At 33.5% G+C, this 23,614-nt stretch overlaps 3 protein-coding genes across 4 annotated transcripts; all 3 read left to right on the top strand.

Moving 5' to 3' along the window:
- Positions 1-742: 742 nt before the first annotated feature.
- LOC131652779 (metalloendoproteinase 1-like) lies at positions 743-2,096 on the top strand. The gene is made up of 2 exons (XM_058922735.1): positions 743-1,556; positions 1,783-2,096. The coding sequence occupies exons 1-2, from the start codon at positions 752-754 to the stop codon at positions 2,010-2,012; spliced, it is 1,035 nt and encodes a 344-aa protein (XP_058778718.1). The 5' UTR covers positions 743-751; the 3' UTR covers positions 2,013-2,096.
- A 9,445-nt stretch (positions 2,097-11,541) lies between these two features.
- On the top strand, positions 11,542-12,507 carry LOC131647286 (uncharacterized). Of its 2 annotated transcripts, XM_058917199.1 has the most exons (4): positions 11,542-11,674; positions 11,776-11,868; positions 11,977-12,044; positions 12,130-12,507. In XM_058917199.1, the coding sequence occupies exons 2-4, from the start codon at positions 11,779-11,781 to the stop codon at positions 12,287-12,289; spliced, it is 318 nt and encodes a 105-aa protein (XP_058773182.1). In that variant the 5' UTR covers positions 11,542-11,674; positions 11,776-11,778; the 3' UTR covers positions 12,290-12,507. The 2 variants fall into 2 exon arrangements, with proteins under 2 accessions (XP_058773182.1, XP_058773181.1); XM_058917198.1 differs by lacking the exon at positions 11,542-11,674 and having other exon boundaries at positions 11,688-11,868.
- A 9,680-nt stretch (positions 12,508-22,187) lies between these two features.
- Positions 22,188-22,809, top strand: LOC131647285 (uncharacterized). Its single transcript, XM_058917197.1, has 2 exons — positions 22,188-22,327; positions 22,398-22,809. The coding sequence occupies exons 1-2, from the start codon at positions 22,196-22,198 to the stop codon at positions 22,734-22,736; spliced, it is 471 nt and encodes a 156-aa protein (XP_058773180.1). The 5' UTR covers positions 22,188-22,195; the 3' UTR covers positions 22,737-22,809.
- The last annotated feature ends 805 nt before the right edge of the window (positions 22,810-23,614 follow it).

Genomic DNA, 23,614 nt, shown 5'->3' with positions numbered 1-23,614 from the left:
AAAAAGTGAAAAGTGAATTGGAAAAAATAAAAAATGACATTTTTTGTCCCAAAATTATTGATTTAAACTAAAATAATTAAATAGTATTTTTGTCATTTTTAGAACAACAACTTTTCTTATATTATAGATTCAAGTTGGTTGTTGTATTACAAATTGTTGTTTTTTAAGCAATAACTTTTTTTTATCAATGTAATTAATGTGCTGAGGCTGATTCCATTACCTTGTAGCAATGGAGGAGGAAGCAGACTAATATTCATTATTAGTTGGGCTAGCATCATAGTCAAAACCCATGTTCTGCTCATGGTGCTTTCACCAATAACTATATTATATCTTATCTTAAATTTAATGGAAAACACTAATAATTATATGTGATAATGTGAATATGCTATAATCTCAAACATTATTGAGTTGGGCTTCATATTAACTCGTAGCAACTTGAATCAACAAGTGCAAATCAACAATATTATCATGACCAGAAGGAAAATGTTAGCATCACTATAGATCTTATAGTCTTTTTTTTAATAGTGACATCATTAAGCAATTATTCTTATAATCAATATTTTATAATTTTAAAAGAGAAGTGGTGTCTAAAAGAGATATGCACATAATCTTATCCAAAGTCTATGTTTTGTCAAGCAAATATTTTGATGTTTGGATGTGGTGCCTAATTTCTAAAAAATCATCACATCAACTTTTTTTATGGCAAGCTAGACATTTAGTTTTGGGTATAAATATTCTTGTATCCATATGCATGTCACTCACTCCAAAATTTATAGAGTTAATTATGGCTCTAAATCTTGTTAAACTTTCAACCTCTTTCCTTTTACTCTTTTTAGGAAATCCATTTCCCATTTTTGAGTCAAGAACCATAAAACCCTCCAAGGTTCCATTCATCAAAACTCTCCAAAACCTTAATGGTGCTCAAAAAGGACAAACCCTAAAAGGCATTGGAGAACTCAAAAACTACCTTAAAAAATTTGGCTTCCTAAATGTTCAACATGATGCTATTACTAATCCTTCCACTATTCCAAACGACCACTTTGATGAAAACTTGGAATTTGCCCTAAAAGATTTTCAAACATACCATAACCTACATGTAACCGGTCTTGTAGACACAACAACAATAAAAATCATGAGCCTTCCACGTTGTGGTGTCCCTGATTTGTATCATCATAGTTACAAACATATTGGATTAATGAGGATGTCAAATTATACCTTCTTCCCAGGCTCGCCAAAATGGAATGACTCGAGAAGAAACTTGAAATACATGTATAAATCAAGTGTTAATGCATTGACTATGGATGATGTGAGGAAAGCGTGTGAGAATGCATTCTTAAGTTGGTCGGAAGTTAGTGATTTCACGTTCACAGAAGTTGGAGTTGCTAGTATGGCCGATATTATAATCGGATTTCACAGTGGTGATCACGGTGATAATTCTCCATTTGACGGACCTGAAAATGTTCTTGCTCATAGCTTTCCTCCAGAAGATGGAAGACTTCATTTTGATGGTGATGAACATTGGACCAACACTCCCGCGAGTCTTCAAGATGATTTTGGTAAGTAAAACAAAATAGGACAAAAAAATTTGTTGAGTTGGTTATAAATTTGGTCCTTTTTTATTATCAATTATTTTCTTTAAATCAGTAATCAGCTCAAACAAGTAGAAACAGCTAGCTCTCACAAACACCTCCCTTAGATGGTGCTTATGTTGAATTTGTTTATTTTAAAATAGTAGATTTTCATGTGGTTGTGGATAACTAACTACAACAAAAATTATTTCAGGTATTGATGTTGGATTGTTGAGGAGGACTAATTCTATTAAAAGTCCAATGGCAATTGTGAAACAATTTGATTTAGAAACTGTGGCTTTGCATGAAATGGGTCACCTTTTAGGGCTTGGACATAGTAGTGACCCAGAATCAGCTATGTTTCCCCATTATTCAGGTGTTAGGAGAAATTTGAATCAAAATGATGTGGATGGAATATTGGCTCTTTATGTGCTTCATAAATAACTAGAAACTAGAAAAATAATTAATCTACTTCTTGTAAAAAAAATAAGTCATTTGGGTTATAAGAAATAACTTGTTTTTAAAGGACATGGATGTATTTACTATATTATTCACCAAGAAGATTCTCACATCAATAGGATGACTCATGTAGTGATATAATTTAGAGAGTCTTTAGGGCGAGTCAAGAGGCACATTCTTGGCCTTTTATCCTCTTAATCTCTCATTCACTAGTTCGAGCGTCTTTATTTTGGTTTGAGCGTCTCTTGTCTAGATGTGTCGCCTGAGTCTTCAAGTTTCTCGTCCATGACACACAATCGTGCATAGAGTGTCTAACGGGTCATAGACATTACATAGCAAGTCAGGGAACTTAACGCTCGTAAGGGATTTCAAGGAATCATCCAGTCACTCTTAGAATGGTTGCTGAATTTAGGGGACTCGGTTTAGTTCTGTTGCTCTCTAAAATGTGTAACATGCAAGTATACATGTATGTTTGAAAGTAGCAAGTGATAAAAATTAAAGATATCGTATCCAGAGGGAGTGAATTGTTACTTAGGTTGATTTTGTAAGAAACAATCTTTTGAAATTAATCATGAGCAAGATAACAAATAATATCGATTATCAAAGTCTTCACTTAAAACAGTTCTAAACAGTGTAATGTGGGAATGGAAATATATCAAAAATAAATATGTTGAGCTATGATCCATTATTATTGTAGAAGTAAATATGTGTCCATGATGTGATCTGTCGTGCTAAGCAAGCCTATCCCGCCTATTCATTCAGCCTATCCCGCCTTAAGTCCGCTCTGTTTTTAGTTAATTTTAGAAATTTCAATTCTTGATGGTTTAATTTATACAACTATTTGTAAATAAATGCAACATTTTTTTAAGTAAAATTTGTTAAACAGATATTATATAAGAAAAAAATTTAAAAAATAAGTGAAAAATTTAATTAAAAGGTAAAAAAAAGTCTATTAATCTATTAAAAAATGTAAAAATAAATTAATAAAAAAATAGGCGGGCAAGCCCGCCAATCCTCCACCTTGGCGGGGTGAGCTTGAATTTTAGGCCCATTCAACTCAGCGGGCTTGCCCGCCCCGCTCTTTTTTTAGCAGGTATAAGGGGGACAGGACAGCCGACCCGTTTTGCCACCCCTAGGTACGAGGGAACATTGGTGGGGGACAAGGGCACAGGCGGCGCTGCGCAGTGCACAAAGTGCTATTGTACTATTTTTTTTCTTCTAGTACCTCCCAGCCTTATTAAATTGATTCAAATGAATTTTCTTCTAAACACAACAAAGATTTCCTCCAATGCAACAATCCTTCCACATTTCCCTTAGAAACCAAGCTGACTTCACCACTTTTTATCTCCTTAATTTAAGTCCAACTTTTGTACAAGTTTGCGCTCCTAAGTAATGACCACTGCAGTCTTGCCTCATCCCGACAGAGCTAACCTTTAATCAAGCACAAAACACATTAAAATAACAAAAGGGAGGATCTATTGTACTCCAAGAAAATTACTATAAAACAACTAGAATGCAATAAAACAACAACTAAAAGCAAATTAGCTATAACTTAGGAGAATATTTAGGTATGTATTAACTCACAAAATGTGGGTTCACAAGTTCCCCGAGCCATAAATACATTGTTATTATTATATTAGTAGGACAACCAATAACATTTATAAATATACTTAAACAACAGTTTCTAATCTCACGTGAGCTACCTCTAAATACCCCCTAACAACGTTAAAGCCTCTTGCAACCCTCATCCAAAAGGGGCTGTCATGTATATTATACTTTTATCCAGTACAATTGGCATCCACCGTAGGGCTCCGGTAAAATTAACCTGGACCACTCTCACTATAATCAGTCAGCGTATTGTCTTTGCACTTATCCCACTGCATGGTGAACAAAAAGACAGCTACTCCGGCCAGGGAAGACTCTGATAGTGAGGAAAACGTCATAGTTGAGATGCATGCCACTATGGATGACCTTCGACGTTAGAACCAAACTTTTAAAGACAATGTTCACAATATCTAGTAATGCCAAAAGGGACTGATATGGTGGATGAACTAGAGGCACAGGATCCCCAGCCTCCGTCGGATGAAATATGGGATACGTTCATCCTAGAGAACTTCAAGCTGCCATCATTGGCTTAGTTTGATGGACGCACCTATCCATATGAGCATGTGGCCTACATTAACACTCAGATGGCTATCATCGAAGCACCTTACTCTATGAAGTGGAAGATCTTGTCTGACTACTTTAGGGACACAACCCTGAGATGGTATATGGGCCTCCTCGAGCTCTCCGTCACCAATTGTCAAGACGTGGTAATGAAACAAGTCCATCAATTTACTACAAGTAGGCACCGAAAGTTGATCGCTGTGAATACATCTTGTATTAAGTATAATTTGGATGAAGAAAAAGGCTATCAAAAAATAAAAAGGACCAAGTAATATCATTTAAATTATAAAAGAAGATGATCAAGATTGAATGATCCTTGGAATTCAAGTAAAGTTTGAGACAAGAAAGCATAAATAAAGTACATGTTACAATTCGTGCTATAAAACTTTCAATTGCTCAAAAAACTCGTCTCTCACTTCATCTAAACCATTCTTACATTATCATTCATGATCATTCTTGAAGCCATACCAGGTCGACTACCAAGTAGTGGTATTCGACTACCAGGTCAAAAACTTGCATATTTTCACTTTTTAAAGAGCTGGAAATCGACTATCACATAGTGGTACTTAACTACCAGTGTTTGAAATTTTAAAATATGAATGTTAGACAATTGGTAGTCGACTACCACATATTGATATTCGACTACCAGGCGGAAGCATTGCCACGTTTATGTTCAAAATGTTTGGCATTCATTCCAATGCTTAATATTTTGATTTTAAACTTATGCTCCATTTTAAAGGGATGTTTTAGGATGTATATACGTGTTTATGCATTAGAAATACAACTTACCTCTTTCCAAAATGTATTTATATATCAATTAACATTCAAACTGTTCATCCATTTTTTTAAATTTAAAACTTCTTGCATGAATTTCAAATCATTCAAAAGTTTCTTCATACATTTTGAGCACTTGAAATACATTAATTTGGATTGTAACATTGTGAAAAAGAAGATCAAAGGATTAAACATGGAATCAAGCTAAGATCAAAATTATTCAAAATTTATGATGTAACTTAATCACTTTATCCAATAATACAAATAATTAATTACAAGCGACAGAGACAACAACTCACCTTATCTAATAATACAAATAACTAATTAAAGTTTAGTCTTGGGTCCGCCAAACCTTTTGGCCTATCCAACGATTTTGCTTATGCTTTCAAGATTAGTTTAGTCAGATTGTAATTTGATACTCATGATGTATTTTGACGATGTTATCCTCCTTACGAGCGATCATGTGATCAGCCATATCCACAAAATTAGCTCGCCAAGTCCGCTTGTCGATCAGCTCGCCAAGTTATGAGAAATAACAAATTAAAACACGAATTTAGTCATTCAGACTTGGTATTTAATGATAATACAATGAATAAACATTATGCAAATCTTAACTTAATTTCACTTATGGAAAATGGGATATTTTGTTTGGATGATTGCTGCTTTGCTTCTGTTAGTAAATTATATAATGTGGGAAATATTACAGGTATTGCTATTCATAAAAGACAAAAATTATATAAAATAAACTATCTATCAGATGTGCATCCTTGTTCAGGATACTAATTAAGAATATTTATCAGGAGCAGCCAAAGAGTTATGCCAAGAGAATTAAAGTCTACCACTTGTATTGAGTCCAAATAATTAGTAGAGACTTACCAAAACTATGAAGCACGGACACTTCTAGGAGTTGGCATGTCGGAGTGTCCAACACGCATCTGTGTCCGATACTTATATGACACTCGTATAACACGTGTCAGAAAAGTCATACAAGTGTCGAAAAAAGTCAGACAAGTGTTACCAAATGAATGATGTATTTTCTTTGCTTCGACACTATTTAAATCGGTGTTAGATACCCGTATGACACTCATACAACACATATCGGACAATTTAAAGTAGTGTTTAAAAAATAATTTTGCTTTTTCCTTTGCTTCAACGCGTTTTATACATTTTTTAAAGAGAGATATCACACACATCTAAAAGAATTAAACATGTGTTGAAGCTATGTTATAAATGAAAACTAAAGAAAATATTTTTTATTAGAGTTTTTTTTGGTAACCTTATTAGAATATTTTTAACTCTTTTAATAATAAATGAATCAATTAATTTCAAATAAGCTCAAATATATAGCGGTGTTGGTGTCCTATGTTTTTTATATTATGGTGTCAGAGTGTATGTGTTGTGTCATGTGTTGTGTCATATCCCAGTGTCCGTGTTGCAGTGCTTCATAGCCCAAAAGAGCAAGATTAGCTGATTATATTCTATAGATATGTTGATAACATTATTTATATTTGATGCGCTTACCCTTTTCTTTCGGTCGCCTCTTTATGCTTGACCGATTCCAAGTGGAAAGCTCCTATTGTTGCGGAAACTCGTGCACATCGTGTGGCACATGCGGATTGCCTCGCCTCATTGTTGAACCCTCATCAACCGCCACACATATGGTTGTTTTCATTAGGCCATGCATTAGATGATATGGCTAACCATTTTGACATGATCCCAGTGAGAGAGAAACCTTTATTTCTTGTATGACAGATGGGTGATGGTTGCTCCGTTGTTTTAAATTGCGGTTGTGGCTGTGGATGCGGCTGCGACTGCGGTTGCGGTTGCAGCTATTGCGGTTGTTGTGATGCGAATTGTTATCTTTGCAGCGTGAATTTATATTTATGAACATAAAATATTATATTTTATTATTTATTTTAAATTTGACGTGTCTTACATTTCTTTTCTAAATTTTCATATATATGTCATTAACAATTCACCATCATTTTGAATATCACTAATCTTTTTAAACATATCTTAAATCTATGATATAAATAGAAAGGAAGGTAAACCAAATATTTTTTTTGTGAGCATTGCATAATCTCTTGCGGTCTGATGCGACTATTGTAGTGTTACGATGCGGTCGTTGCAGCGTTATGATGTGAGTTTTATTGTGATTTACAATCACACTGCAATTTCGGCCTGATGCGAATACGCACAATACCGCAACCGCAATATTGCGGCTGCATCATGTGATACGGTTTGCAATTTAAAACCATGGACATCCCCTTGAATCACTCATATCTAAGCTACTGACACGTACTTGATTTTCTATATCGTAGGTAGTGATAAAACCAATTGAGAATAAAACTTAACAAACTATCATGAGTATTCAATTATTCTAAACATGAAATTAATAAATAAAAGTAGGTGTGCCATGATGCAATGTTTATTACATAAGCATAAATCGAGACAGTTTGTATGGTTAAATAACAAAATCAATGTTTAGTGCTTGCTTTCATAATCGTATAGGATGTGTAACTCGTCCATTACGGCACACATTTCCGCTAGAGCGTCGGCATCACCGCTATCGTTAGTACTTTGTGGCGAGGATGGAGCTTTCTTGTTAATCATAGCTGAAATTGACTAGGTGTATGAGTGAAGGGTAACATTGAGCAGGGTGATGGTGATGAAGAAGGTGTGGCTTAGGTTATTATGGACGTCATTGTACTTGTCAAAAATTATAGGTGTGTGTCAAAAATTATATATGAAAACCAGTTTGAAATTTGGTTAAAAAATAATCTAGTTTTTTCAAAAATTGGTTTCAAATTGGTTAAAATAAATTAAACTAGTTTAAAATTATGAACTAATTTTGAACTGGTTCTAAACAGAATTGTAATTGGTTTAACATATATTAACAATTTTTTGTTAAAGTGGTTTTTAAGAACTGCCCTGAATAATTAATATGGTTTAGTTTAATTTAGTTCATGAACCATGAACATCCCTAGTCCATGAGACGTAAAGCCTAGGTTTAAGGAATTTGAGAAAAAATTATCTATTGTTCTTATCCTAACGCCTAGAGCCTCTCGATTAGATTTTGATTTAACCTATTTTGAATTGTAGTCTTAGTTACTTTATTGTCCTTTTTCTGAAATTTAAAATTTGATGGTCCGATACAATGTGATTCATGTACCTTTTGCGGTGATAGAGCTGAGTAAGAAAAAATACATATTATTAATAAATAAATAAAGGGGGTAAAATGAACGTTTAATAAGTTGGATAACCCTCACCAAATTATCCGGCCTATGCCTAAAAATATATATGTGAAAAAAATTGTTTAATTGGAGTAAACTGGATAAACCTAAACTAGTTGTCTTTCCTACCTTAGTCAAATTGTTTGAGGACAAGCAATGATTCAAGTATGGAGGAAATTAATTAATGGTATTTTTTACCTTGTTTTAGTGTTTTTAGTCTAAGTTTTTAAGTAGATGAACCTTGTTTTTTTTTGTGCATTTTTTACTTTCGAACCTCTATAGTGTTATCTCTCTTCTATTATATTTTTATTTACCTGACATTTAATTTAATTTAAATTTTCGTGTTTATATTCATAATATTTTTAAACTCAAATTTTCACAATGATTTAATTTTAAATTATCGATTTTCAAACCTCTACAACTTACCCCTCTTGTCTATGGAGTCACATGTTCAACAAGAGTTTGTGTCTTCGGCGACTTAGTGGCTCCTGGATCTCCTATTGGTGCACTTCATCTAGGATAACTATCGATTCAACGACGGCGGTATGTTTTCTTCATGAAGTCGACTCTTGTATGGTGTTGTTCCTCATATTGATGTGGTATAGGCTTTCTTCAATCTGAAATAATATTTCTAATAAGGCATGAGATTTATGTTGTTGTATAGATATTGTTTAATAGATCATTTGCTCCCTACACGCCAAGGTTAGCCTGCAGTGGTTGAAGTTCGAGAAATAATTTTGGTCCTTGAATTGTAGTAAGTGGTGGAGGTATGAGTGAAGTTTCACTCTAGTGGAATTGTGGAGTAGATCCTATATTATAAACATTGTCAAGTAGATCATTGGATCTCTTCATGCCAAGTTTAGCCTGCAGTAGTTGAAGGTCAAGAAACATTTGTGGCCTTAGCATTGTAGGCAAAGGTGGAGGTTTAAGTAAATATTCACCCTTTTAGAATTGTGGAAAAGATTTGAGGAATGGAAGAGGATGAAATTCTCATTGAACTGTCCTAGGTTGGACAGGAACTTGTTGTGAAGGAATGGATGGAGAAACCACCAAGACTTGATTGTTTGTCTCTAGAGGAAGAGGAGATGGATCTTTGGCAGCCTCAGTGGAGGCGACGGCGGCTTGTCGTTGGACGATAGAACAAATATATTTAGAAGCTACCATTGTCGGTGGATCTAAACGAATATTTGAGGGAATAGAGGTTGAAATTCTGGAAAAGTGATCCGGAGATGGAGATTTGCACTTCGATTGGAGAAGACCTAGATTTTTTTTATAGAGGAGATTCGATTGAATTAGGAGAAGTTTAATCGTGGAAAGTTAGAGGAATCACAAGTCGTTACCCATAGACGGTGTCAAAATTATATAGTGGAACTAGAGTTAATCAGAAAACGATGAGGCAAAGCTTGCTGTTGTGGTCCAGAGCTTTTGATGCGGTGGAGAAGGTTGGCACTCCAACGCTCAAGTTAGTGTGAGAATGAAAAATGGAGTTTGAATGAGAAGTTATTTGAATACTTGAAAAATGGCGTGTTTTCCTTCTTAAATAGAAGAAGCAATTAGCAACTGAATGCGTGTAATAAGACGTGGAATGCAGTTAGCCGTCCTTAGAAATGGAAATAGGTCAGGCCGATAACAGGAACCTACAAGCTAGCCTACACAGGCTTAGGCCAGGCCATAGGTTTTGTTTAAATAGAAAAAGCCTGGGCTTTTTTATAAGCATATTTAGTTAAAAAGTCTAGGCCTTATGCCAAAAAAAAGTCTTTTAAGCCTATCAGGCCGACCTATTTAGATAAATATGAATTTTTTACTATCATTATGTTATGTATTGTATTTTGAAATAAAATATATAAATAAAACTTGGTTATCATGAAGAACTTGTGAAAATAAGATGAAAACACCTAATGAACATTGTTTTCATAAGTTCTCTTAAACACATAGTCTCACAGAACTTATGCTAATAGGCAAGTTAAAATAAGTCGATGCAAACAAATTTTTAGTCTCTTGGTGTTTTAATTAGTTACTCTATTTAAACATTATTTTAATTGCTTATTTACATATGTCTAAAACAAATAAATTTTTATGTAGACTAACAGGCTAATTAGAACTTCGAAAAGGTCAGACTCAGGCCTAAAAATAACTCTATAACAAGCTACAGGCCAATCTTAAGCTTGACAAAGCCTAACTCGGCCCAGTCTATTTCCACCCCTAACCTTCATATTAATGTAAAAGTAATCTCCCGTTGTTTGTTATTTTGGTCTTTGTTCACAAAATAGTAATTGTTACTTCCACTTTCCAACATGACTCATTTAAAGTTTTCACACATATTCAAAAAAGTGTATAAATGAAAGAAGAAAAAATATATTTTTACTAAAATATTCTTATCAATGGCAGATGAATTCAAAATTATCATAAATACAAATCAAATATATTTATGATAACCTTCCCTTATCCGATTATGTTAACCTTTTCGTTTGATTCCTTTTTGTAAGGGTTGCACCCCTAGTGCGAGCTTTTCAATCAATTGCTTATTAAAAAAAAAAACAAATCAAATATATTAAAGTGAAATATTAACTAGAAGGTATAGTTGAAAATAATAATAATAATAATAATAATAATAATAATAAATATAATAATAATAATAATAATAATAATAATAATAATAATAATAATTGAAATGTTAACAACACGTGTATAATATTTAACAAGTGTATAATTTCCTCTTATACATAGGTAATTTTTTTATATTTTCACTCATTAAATGATGTTGAAGTACACTTGTCATATTTTTATTGGCAAATAGCATAAACCACATCTAAGAAATTATATGTAAGTTTTCTCCTAATAATAATAATAATAATAATAATAATAAGGGTTAAATATGTTTTTGGTCCCTATAAATAAGTCAAAATCCAGTTTTAGTCCCTATAAAATTTTCGTTCAAAGAATGGTCCTCTTAAATTTTTCCGTCCCCATTTTTAGTCCTTACCGTCTATTTGCTCTAACGGAAGCAGACGTGGCATGCCACGTGTTACGCCACATCACTAAAAGTCAACACTATAAAAAAAATATGTTAGATTGCGGGGGTTTTAAACCTCCCTAAATTTGATAATTCTTTTTGAAAATTGTTACATTCCAATTTTTTCTTACCTACAAATATCAATATTAATTAAAGTATTGATTCATATATTCCCCTTCTTCTTCACACTACAATAAAATAATAGATTAGCTACATTGAATTATCCCCACCCACTATCCATAAAAAAGAGGAATTGGAGAAAGTCAACACTATACCAAACTAGGTTATTTTTAAACTATAAAAAAGATTATTTAACTCTAATTATTTTCACCATTGCCGTGCTGAAGAGATAACAACAAAAATGGGGATATATTCATATAGAGCTACTGCATATATTGATCTAAAAACAGGCTTTTGTTGTAATTTTTAATAGTTTTTAGCTGAAAATAAGTTCTGACTCGGTTTGTTCTACACTGTCTCACTGTCTATCCCTTGACGTGAATACACAAGTATGGCTTTTCAATTCTCCAAAATTTGTTTCTGGAACTGGTTTTACTTGCAGGTGATGTGCACCGAATACCGACAGGAGAAGAAAGAACTAATTGAAACATTATATAAGGATAGAAAACTGTCTAATCTTCCTAAGATAACCCAGGTTTATCTCTTCTTCCCTGTCCTTATTTTATGACTGACTGAGTTTCACTAAGTTTTGCAATCTGTTGAACTATAACTTCCTAAGAGGTACAGTTTTGCAATGTTACAGCCTACACTAATAATCTGGGGAGAACAGGACCAGGTATTCCCACTGGAATTAGCACACAGACTGAAAAGGTAATTTAGCACACTTTTAATGTTATCTTCAAAACGCCCCTACAATGTTATAACTTTACATTGAACTCTTTCTTCTGGTGTGTAGGCATCTAGGCGAGAATGCACAACTAGTTGTTGTTAAGAATGCAGGGCATGCAATCAATATGGAGAAGCCCAAGAAACAGTATAAGATTTTAAAATCCTTCCTCATCGATTCCGTTACTCCATCGCAAGAAAATCATAGTAATGGTCCCAAACTGGATTAGTGTGGTCGACTTATAGAAAATATAGAGATTCAGTTACATTACAGCTATGTTTGTGTATCTATTTTCTTATTACATAGTAAACAGCCATGCTGTATATTTTCTTGCATGGGATAGGGTAGATGAAGCTTGTAAAGATGGTTCTGAAAAGAGAAAGATTACATAAAGGTGTGGATGTAAATGAACAACAGAAAGAAAATTTTAGGGATCAACCACAATAAACTCATAATTCAGAAAACAAAGATTATACAATACACATGTAATATGATATATCATAAGCTGTTGTATTTATTTCAATAATTAACAGTGTCTATATAGGCATTGCAAACATTGCATATCTTTCGCATTTGCATATCATTTTATTTTATTTGGATACATTTGGAAAAGGGAAAGAAAAAGAAAGGAAATAGAATAGGAGAAGCAGCATATGCTATAACATAAATTTACCAGATATCTTGTTTGAATAAAGATATCTAAGTTTAACATTTGGATACAATGTTTTACTTGTTACAATGAGTAATCTATCCTTTGTACAATATATAAATATGTTTGGCTATTACTCTTAAATAATACTTATAAATAGGAGATGCACACACTTAGAGGATATTTTCCTTGTTAATTAGTCCATATAACAGAACTGCAAATAAATAGCTGAATATAAAATCAAAATTAATTAGACTATTCTTAAAAGGATTGTTGATATTTATTTAAGTAAATAAAATTAATAGGATTATTGATATTCATTTAAAATAGCTGCATATAAAATAGCTGCAAATATAATTAAAAAATATTTTCACAATCATATATCTTCATCTTAGGACTAATCCACTAGTCATTACAATAACCAAAAAAATAATCAAATTTTTAATATCTTTATCAATACCAAAACAATATACAATAATAATCTATTTTATTTCAAGTTTAAAAATAATTAGAGTTAAATAATCTTTTTTATAGTTTAAAAATAACCTAGTTTGGTATAGTGTTGACTATAGTGTTGACTTTCTCCAATTTCTCTTTTTTATGGATAGTGGGTGGGGATAATTCAATGTAGCTAATCTATTATTTTATTGTAGTGTGAAGAAGAATGGGAATATATGAATCAATACTTTAATTAATACTGATATTTGTAGGTAAGAAAAAATTGGAACGTAGCAATTTTCAAAAAAAATATCAAATTTAGGGAGGTTGAAAACCCCCGCAATCTAACATATTTTTTTACAGTATTGACTTTTAGTGACGTGGCGTGCCACGTCTGCTTCCGTTAGAGCAAATAGACGGCAAGGACTAAACATGGGGACGGAAAAATTTAAGAGGACCATTCTTTGAACAAAAATTTTATAGGGACTAAAACTAGATTTTGACTTATTTATAGGGACCAAAAACATATTTAACCCTAATAATAATAATAATAATAATAATAATAATAATATATAAAAAAAAATATTTTGGATTTTTTTTTAATAAAAAGCAACTTATTACGGAAAGCGGGTATAATTTTTTGTACGTATTTTAAATCACAAGTAATAATTTTATTGTTGTTTTTATTTGAGATTAAAGTCATGTATGTAAAGAAATTTTTTTAAAAAACAAATCTTTTAAAAACATTCTTTTTAATAATGTTGGGCTCGTTTATAACTATTATCAGGACCCAATGTGGGTACTCTCTATAATACATTAGATGAATGACCTAAAATCTAAAACTTTACGTCTAGGGTTTAGAAGTTTTTGCTTCTAGAATGACTCGCTTTGATAAGTTTCATGTCCATGATCTCTTGATCGGTGTCTATCTTCATGGTAGATGTTGGGTTACCATTCTCGGCCATCCCGGACTAAATCATCCAAATAATGCATCTGCAGATTCTCTCAGGGTATTATTAGTCATGAATAATAATCATTGTATTTTGTTCATTTAAGCCGTTGGTTTACGTTTTTTTATTGATTATTTGTTTTATATTTTTCAGCTTAAATTTAAATACATGCTAGAACGCAATCCAGATTTGATTCACTTTACTCCTGAGCACCGTAACGAAGAAGTAGCAAGGGATATGCTGATTGAAGAAGCTCAGAATCTTGGACGTCTGAATAGGTTATTGGAACTAATTGGTATGGACGAAGATGGAGATGCCGGCGAAGGAGATATCTCTACAATGGTTGGAGAAATAATCGAATCTCAAACTGAACAAATCAAACTTATTGGAGAATTACGCAAGGGGAGTTGTAGTCTTATTGATATTATGAGTGAAATTTTAAATAAAGTTACTATTCTCGAAGCTATGGTTAAGACTAAATTTCAATCAGATAGTTGATGTTTGGATATGAGTTAGGGTTAGTTTTTTTTTTCACGTTGATATTTAGCCGGCTTCAACTTTGTCGGGTTTTAAAGTGATTCGATTATTTTTTAAAATCTAGGATGTGTTTGTTTCATGGATAGAAAATATTTTTTTGGGAATATGATAACGAAATACAATAATTTCATGTTTGTTTTAAGTTTTTTAAAATTGTATTCCAAGTTCGTGTTGAGAAATTATGACACTGGCAAGACATTAATCAAACATTGTTTTAACTAGTAATCGAACTAACTCGATATTTCTCAAAACTTTTGTTCTTTAACAAGAACTCGTTTACCACTAAGTAAAATCACTTTAAAATCTACATTCATAATCATATTTTAAAGTGATTAAAAGAAAGACTTTACTCTGAAATAAAAGAAATTAATTAAGATAAAATATTGACTAAATCAAATAAATCACAATTTTACGGTATCTTAATCCATTAACAAATAAAACTATAATTTTAAATTGTCATTTATCTGAATTAGTATGAGATGCCCCTTGTTTTTGAGAATGGGAGTTTAATCTCCATGACAGTCTAGAATTCGTGCAAGAATCGTGGACACTTGTTTCTATCACATTAATTCGGATTTGGACTGTTTCCAGTGAAAAACTCACGAGATGAAATTAAGTGTTTTTGTTTAAGGCAAAATATCTTTTTTGGTCTCGTAAGATTTATTTAGGTCCCTTAACTTAAAAAATGTTGATATTGGTCCCTTAACTCTTCAAAATGTTTCATTTTAGTCCTTTTTGTCTAATTAGCAACAGAAAAACTCAGAAATCGGTTGCTAAATTCGTCGCTAATTAGACTTAAAGAACTACACCGAAACGTTTTGAAGAGTTAAAAGACCAATATGAATATTTTTTAAGTTAAGAGACCAAAATGAACCTTGAGGTAAACTTACGAGACAAAAAAAAAGTATTTTGCCTTTTTTGAACTATTGAGTCATTGTAAGTTATTTTTAGGCTTAAATGTACTTTGGATCCCTGTAAGTTTGCGAGTTTTTTATTTTCGTCCCTGCAAGTTTTTTTTTTGTTTGAGTCCCTATATCTTATTTTTTGCTTGAGGTTTAGTCCCCTAAAGCCAAAATCTGCAGGAAAATTTGCAAGTTTGCAGTGGATTTTCCTGCGAAATTTCTTGCGGAGTTTGATTTTAGGGACTAAAACGAACGCGAAAGTGAAATATAGGGACTCAAACCAAAAAAAACTTACAGGGACGAAAATAAAAAAGTCGCTAACTTACAGGGACCAAAAGTGCATTTAAGCCTTATTTTTATAATATTTAACTGATGAAGCCTCTAGAAGAAACCACTGATAAATTTCATGCAATCCTTTAAATCAAATTTTGATGAAATGATTAAGAGTCAGAAAGAGATGAACCAACGCAAGATCACCATAAATCAAAGTACTGCAATATCAATCAATAGTTTAGAGATGCAATTGGGCCAACTGTCCAAACAAATGGCAGTCCAAACAGAGATGCAAACAATTAAAAGTTTAGAGATGCAAATGGGCCAGCTTTCCAAACAAATGGAAGTCCAAACAGGGATCCAGTGGAGTTGAAAGTGGTAATACTGGTGGAGGCTAAAAGAGTGAAAAATGTCAAAATCTTGAATTAAGAAACCGTGTTATGCCAGCAATTCCTAACGTAGTTGAAGAGAAAAAGGGTTTTAACAAAGAAAAAAAACATGTGGTAGTCGGGAAAAAATTTAAAAAGAGTCAGAAGTTGAGAAAAATATTTGAGGGATGAAGAGCCTGAAGAGGATGAGATAAGAGAGTACACTCTTGATCATTTTATAGACAAAGACTCACCGTGGAAGATGACTAAAAAGAAAATTTTGAATGATCCCAATCCAAAACTTCCAGACTACATTAAACCACCCACGCTACCCATTTTTAAAGAAGAAGCAGAAGCTAGAGCTTGAAATAGCACATTATGTTCATGAAAATGTTGAGAAAGATACAAGTCAATATTCCATTCCACGAAGCTCTCGAACAAATGCCGACTTATGCAAAATTCATGAAAGAAATTTTGCCGAAAAAGAGGAAATTTAAAGAGGAAGAGAGCAACGTTTTACCAGAGGAATGCAGTGTAATCATCCAAAGAAAGTTACCTCCAAAATCAACAGACCACAATTGGTTCACCATCCCTTGCACAATCGGACCACTGACTATAGGTCAAGCCTTATGTGACTTGGGAGCCATTATAAATTTGATGCACCGTCTGTGATGAAGAAGTTAAATTATGGTGAACCAAAACCGACTCTTATAACTCTGAAACTTGCTGATAGGTCTATCAGTTACCCGTGTGGTGTGTTAGAGAATGTGTTGGTTAGGGTGTATGGTTTCTTTTTTCCTGCTGATTTTGTGATCCTTGACATGCCTGAAGATACTGAGACATCCCTCATTCTAGGGAGGCCATTTTTAGCAACAAGTAGAGGATTTATCGATGTAGAACTTGGAGAATTGATATTTTTGATTCAATAATAAAAAAAATCTTCAATGACTTTGAAGCCATGCGGCATCACAAAGAGAATCTGCAATGTTATCAAATTGATTTGGTGGAAGAAAAAGTGTGTAGAAGATCTTCGACACAGAGACACTGTCCCTTCAGATGGATCGGGTCATTGTGAATTCAGTAGAACAAGTTGAATATGAATTTGAAGTTGATATAGTAGAATGCTTGCTTCAACTTCAAGTAATACAAGATGAGAATGCCACGAAAAAATGAAGAGCTGGACAAAAATGAACAACAAACCCAAACCCCTGAACCACAAGATCCATAGCTAAAAAAGTTACAAAAACACCTAAAATATGTCTTTTTGGGTGAAAAACTGTTACAACCAGCCATAATAAATAGTTATTTATCCAATCTCGAAGAAGAAAAATTATTGAGGGTTTTGAGGATAAAGAAGACAACATTATGATGGAGTATAAAAGATTTGAAAGGTGTTAGTCCCGCCTATTGCATGCACAAAATTAAGGTGGAAGAAGAGTTCAAGCATGTGGTGCAACCACAAAGGAGGCTAAACCCCACTATGAAAGAGGTGGTAAGGAAAGAAGTTTTAAAGTATCTAAAAGCTAAAATGATCTGCCCCATCTCTGATAGTCATGGGTGAGTCTTGTGCATGTAGTGCTGAAGAAAAGAGGTATAACAGTCATTCATAACCAAAAGAACAAGTTAATTCCATCTCGAACTATTATGATATGGCAGATGTGCATTGATTACAAAAGGTTTAATCTAGCAACCAGAAAAGATCATTTTCCATTACACTTCATGGATCAGATGTTAGAGAGATTATCATGAAGAACTTACAATTATTTCTTGGATGGTTATTCTATTGGGTGAGAATATGGTGTAAGAAAACAGTCTAGAGGAGGGGTGAATAGAATTTTTAAAAGAGGACAACCGATTTTTTGAAAACAAATTATCGGAGGTTTTTCAAAGTATGTGTGCAAAAGTTTTTAAAGCGAAATAGCCAGAATTATACTTGAATTGAAATTAACACACTTAAACATGTAATTGATGTATAACAATAAAAAATTAAATTAATGATGATACACAAGGTATTCAATCGATATTGTCATACCCCAGTTTTTACCCTTAAGATTCCAGTTATCATTCATTTGCATTAGAACAAGATCACAATCATGTTTCTCTCATATCCCCTTGATCCTTTGGGTTGACCTTTAGGGGGAGACCACCAAGCACCCTTGTATTTATTTTTGAATATTTATTTGCTTATGTTTATTATCTAACTTTCACTAACCTTAATTCAAAATAAAAAAACATGTTGTTGCTTTCCTTTTCTTATTGTGAAAGGTAGGGTTGACAATGTCATCAAAGTGAATTGTCTCACGATGATCGACGTAACTGTGGAAGTGTATATCCTCAAAGACCAAGTGGTCAATATACACCCTGAATGGCTTTGTCTCTTGGTTCCTTACGAGCGGGGCGAATGCAAAAGCACGTGGCTTATCCTTAGTATAATTCTGATCAAGTGACCAATCGAAGATGCGTGGGAAGTGTTGTAGGATTCAGGTCTAAAAACAAGAATCATTAGTTAGTAACGTTGTTGCAATAATTAACAAAATGACACACAAGCAATAGAAGACCAAGAAATATTATCGTCAAAAGTTTGATACTGCTTGTCACCTGCTTCATCTTCCACATACATCCTTCAGATAACTTAGAGTACAAGTAGACCAAACAAGCGATCCTCCAATTGTACTCATGGATCCGCTCAAAATCCTCGAAGTACCGCAAGTATATGAAATCCATGTAAGTGTCACTCTTGTCCACAAAAATGTAAGTGCCAACAAAATACAAAAAGTATGCTCTCATAGCATACATTATATGTTGCGCTACCTACTCAACATCACCACCAGCCTGTCGAGCTTTCGCTATCTCATCATCAAACACCTCATGCAAATAGCTTAACCTATCATGTGCCCCATGTGTCTTGTCAAGCTCCCTCATGGAACTCTCTGCTTAAACTTCTAAGTATTTTACCATTAAACCTAGTCACTCTTCTTTGTCACACTTTCCATGATCTAAAAATCTCCTCCTAATTGGAAGATGCAGCAGACACGTGACATTGTCCAATGTGATAGACATCTCACCATGTGGTAGATGGAACGATAACGTCTCTATGTGCCATCTCTCCACAAACTCAGTAAACATATCATGGTTAATTGTAACATAACCACTTTTGCTCAAGTCTCACAATCCTGATAGCTGCAAAACTTCCTCAAACTACAACTCATTGGGTTCTTCCAGGCGAGTTATCTTCTATATATGGTCGTTGAATTTTAGCGGATCATGTTTCTGCATATATGGTTTAATAAGAATGATTCAAACAAACAAAAGTTAATAATAAAACAAACACATGTTTAAATGACTGATACCAACTAAATTTTACCTTTTCGTCCCAGATATGTCTGGAAACATGGTATGGGTAAAGAGGCAACACTGATAATTCTGATGTGCCTCCTCCAAAACCCTGAGGTGTCGTAGGTGTGACCTTATCCACTTGGGCCTGGGATGCCACAGGTGCCGCCTAGGACTAGGATGCCTCAGTTTCCGCCAGTGTCGCTTGGGCATGTAATGCCTCAGGTGCCTCAGGTGTCGCCTAGGCATGTGATGCCTCAGATGTCTCGGGTGTCTCCTCTGCCTTAGATACCTGAATAGGTGAACTCATGCGTCTACATGAAGATGGAGGCGGGGAGGCATGAGCAGGGGACCCTCGCTTGCTACGGGAGGACAAAGAAAATGCGGAAAGACATGAGCCCTAGAACCTGACGCCGCCTCCGCGTCAACCTTTCCAGAGGTAGAAGGAGCCTGGGAAGGTTGACTATTTTCCCTCTGAACAGTGCATGTTGTGCAACCCAATAGTTTCTCAATCTGGTTGGTCTTTCAGCCATAGTTCTTGTAAATAGACAAGACAAATGTTACACCATGAGTTTATTACAAAAAACTAAACAAAACATTACAAACAAACTGCTTACGGAGATGCATCTCCGGTTTATAGGTAAATGTTGAAAATTTTCAGAGATGCATCTCCGAAAATTCCTGCAACTCTAAGCACCATCAATGGCGGAATGCATACCCATAAAACATTAAAAAAAAATAATCAATTGATCATAAAAAAACTACCCAACTAAATCGTTCCTCATTAGTTCTAAGCTATCAAACACTAAAAATCTTTTGATTTTATAGTCTAAAACTCAAATTCTACATAATTTTACATTAACTCAATAAAGTTCAAAAAAATACAATCTGTTGCTTCAAGTTGAACCTTCTTGCTCAATGATGTTTGATGAATTTTGATGTTGTTTGGGGTTGAGGAATGTTTGTAGAAATAGATTTTGAAAGAGTATGAGTAAGTGAGGAAGGGGAAGAGTGTTTGACGCGTATTTGATCAAATAGCGTATGGAGATGCATCTACGTAAGTTTTTCGTAGATACATCTCCAGAAAAATCAAGCATGAAATTTGGTGTCCTGGTCCATACAAATACTGAAATTTTGTGCGTCCGAAGAGACATTTACGTAAGGTATACATAGTTGTTTTTCCGATAAGTTCTTTTCACTGATTCAGGGTTTTATTGAACAATTTGTTGTATTTTGGTACGTCCGAAAATATATCTCCGAAACTTAAAGGCATAAATATATTTTTGTACAGTGCGCTAGAAAAATAGGGGGTACATTAAAAAAATCCTCTTATTTTAAGAAAATTTTACTTTGTACCCCTACAACTATACCAATACCCCTACACGAAAAAAATTTGGACCAAAATACCCTCTTATAAATAATACATATTTTAAAAATTTTCACTTTTTTCTTATATTTAAAAAAAAATTCAAAACATCCAAAAATATATAAACCGGAACACTTTTTCAAAGTCTTCCGGTTTAAAAAAACATACTAAAACACTTAGAAAAAGAGTTCCGGTAATTGTTTAAAATGGTGATTGTAGCTACATTCGGGAACACTTTAAAGGAACACTTATTTAAAGTGTTCCGGTGGTTTAATTTTTTTTAATAAAAATTTTGGTCTTTAGGCAACGGTTATAAAATGTTTCCTAAGGCTATTAACCAACATAGAAAAAATGTTGCCTAGAGTGATTTTTAAATCCTGACGTTACACTTTTTTAAAACTATACGGTTTTATTTTTTTCATTCATTTCATGCAACGGTTAGGGATGGCAAAATGGGCCAGGGCCCGCCGGGCTGCCCGCGCACCCGCCAAAAAATGGCGGGTTGGGTTGGGATTTTAGGATCGCCGTTCGCCAAAGCCCGCCCCGCCAAAACCCGCCGCCCGCCATACCCGCGCCGCCAAAACCCACTCCTCCTCCAAAACTCACTCTTTTTTAAGTTAATTCTAGTAATTGTAATTCTTGATGGTTTATTTTATACATTTTTTATAAATATATGTAATATTTTTTTGAGTAAATTTGTTAAAAAATTACTTTTATAAAAAATTGTTTTAAAAAATAGGTGAAAAGTTTAATTAAAAGGTAAAAAAAACCTATTAATCTATTAAAAAAAATATAAATAAAATAGGCGGGTAAGCCCGTCGCCCGCCAACCCGCCATCTTGGCGGGGCAGACATGACTTTTATGCCCATTTTACTTAGCGGGCATGCCCGCCCCGCTCGTTTTTTGGCAGGCATAAGGCGGGGCGGGCGGCCCGTTTTGCCACCCCTAGTTCCGGTATGCAACTTCAAACAACTTGAAAACTACTAGAACTCTTTTTCTAAGTGTTCCGGTGTGTTCTTTTCTAAACCTGAAGACTTTGGAAAAGTGTTCCGGTTTATATATTTTTGGGTGTTTCAAATTTTTTTCTAAAATGTGAGGAAAAAGTAAAAAATTTTAAAATATGTATTGTTTATACAAGGGTATTTCGGTCCAAATTTTTTTCATGTTGGAATATAGGTATAATTGTAGGGGTACAAAAATTAAAATTTTCTTATTTTAATGATGTTGGGCCCATTTGTAACTATCATGGCCCAATGTGACTCTATATATATATACACGATTGTAACTCTATTAGGGGTTTAGAAGTTTTAATTTCCGGAATGTCTCGCTTTGATAAGTTTCATGTTCACGACCTCATGATCGGTGTCTATCTTCACGGTAGAGCTTGGGTTACCATTCTCCGCCATCCAGGACTAAATCATCCGAAGAATGCATCTGGAGATTCTCTAAGGGTAATCGACCTTATTTTGTTGATGTTATTTTAGTTTTTATTTTACTGATTATTTGTTTTATTTTGCTTAGAAAAAATTTAAATACATGCTAGAACGCAATCCAGATTTGATTCACTTTACTCCTGAACACCGCAATGAAGAAGTAGCGAGGGATATGCTGATTATGGAAGCTGAAAATCTTGGACGTTTGAATAGGTTATTGGAACTAATCGGTAACAACGGAGATGGAGCCGGCGAAGGAGACCTCCATATGCTTGAAAAATCAATCAAATCCCAAGCTGAACTTTGGAATAAAGTTAGCGAAGGAATGATCGAGATTATGAATAAAATTACTATTCTCAAATGCATGGTTGAGACGGTTGAGACGAAGATGAATGCGGAAGAGGAAGAGGAGAACTTAATGGACTAAACCAAGTGAATTTGTTGGTCCTGAGGTGTGAAATTCCATAAGCAAGGATTTGTAGCCAGGTGATTTCGTTAGTTTCCAAAAATATACTAAACCCTGTGAATGTCTTGTTTTCTAATGTATTGTTTGACACCCGCAGTTTTTTTTCTTCTTTCTTCTTTCCTACTACTGTATCGGTAAACGTGGTCACTAAGTGAATGTCCCAATGATCCTTAAATTGATGCAGTGGGATTCCTAGACCCACGTTTCGTTTTGTTTTTAATTTGATTACTAATTCATTAATTGAAAAGATTTAGGATGAAAGTTTGGATATTAATTGATTAAAATTGTTTTTATTATAATCAATTAATATCCAAACTTTTGTAGTGGAGGTTCCAAGACCCATGTTTTGTATTTAAGGGAAAAGCTAACATGTGCCCCCAAAGGCACAAGTTAAAGAGATACTTATAGAAATATTTTAATGTATATCGAAACTTTAAATATAACTTTATTGCATTTAATTATATTTAACTTTTTCTATTTATAGTATCCTTACATGTGCCTTTAGGCACATGTTAGCATGACCTTTAATTTAATTATAAACTAATGGATAAAATTTTGATATAATTTTTTAGCCGTGGTTTATACTATTTTTCAATAAAAACATGATAAATGTAATTAAATATTATTTAAAGAGTAAAAATAACGTAAAAATAAATTTCTGGTGAAAGTTTTAATATTAACTAATTGGGAAATGCTAACTAATGTCCTCAGAGCAATGGTTAAGACTTTTAAAATAGTACATTTATTTCTGCGTATTTAATGCCTTAGAAATTGTAATATTAAAATTTCTATAAAATATTTTTTTTTTAGAAATGTTTAACCATTGCCTTGAGGGCACT

Source organism: Vicia villosa, linkage group LG2, assembly GCF_029867415.1.
Source record: "Vicia villosa cultivar HV-30 ecotype Madison, WI linkage group LG2, Vvil1.0, whole genome shotgun sequence".
Taxonomy (NCBI): Eukaryota; Viridiplantae; Streptophyta; class Magnoliopsida; order Fabales; family Fabaceae; genus Vicia; species Vicia villosa.
This window is presented reverse-complemented; position numbering and strand designations above follow the sequence as displayed.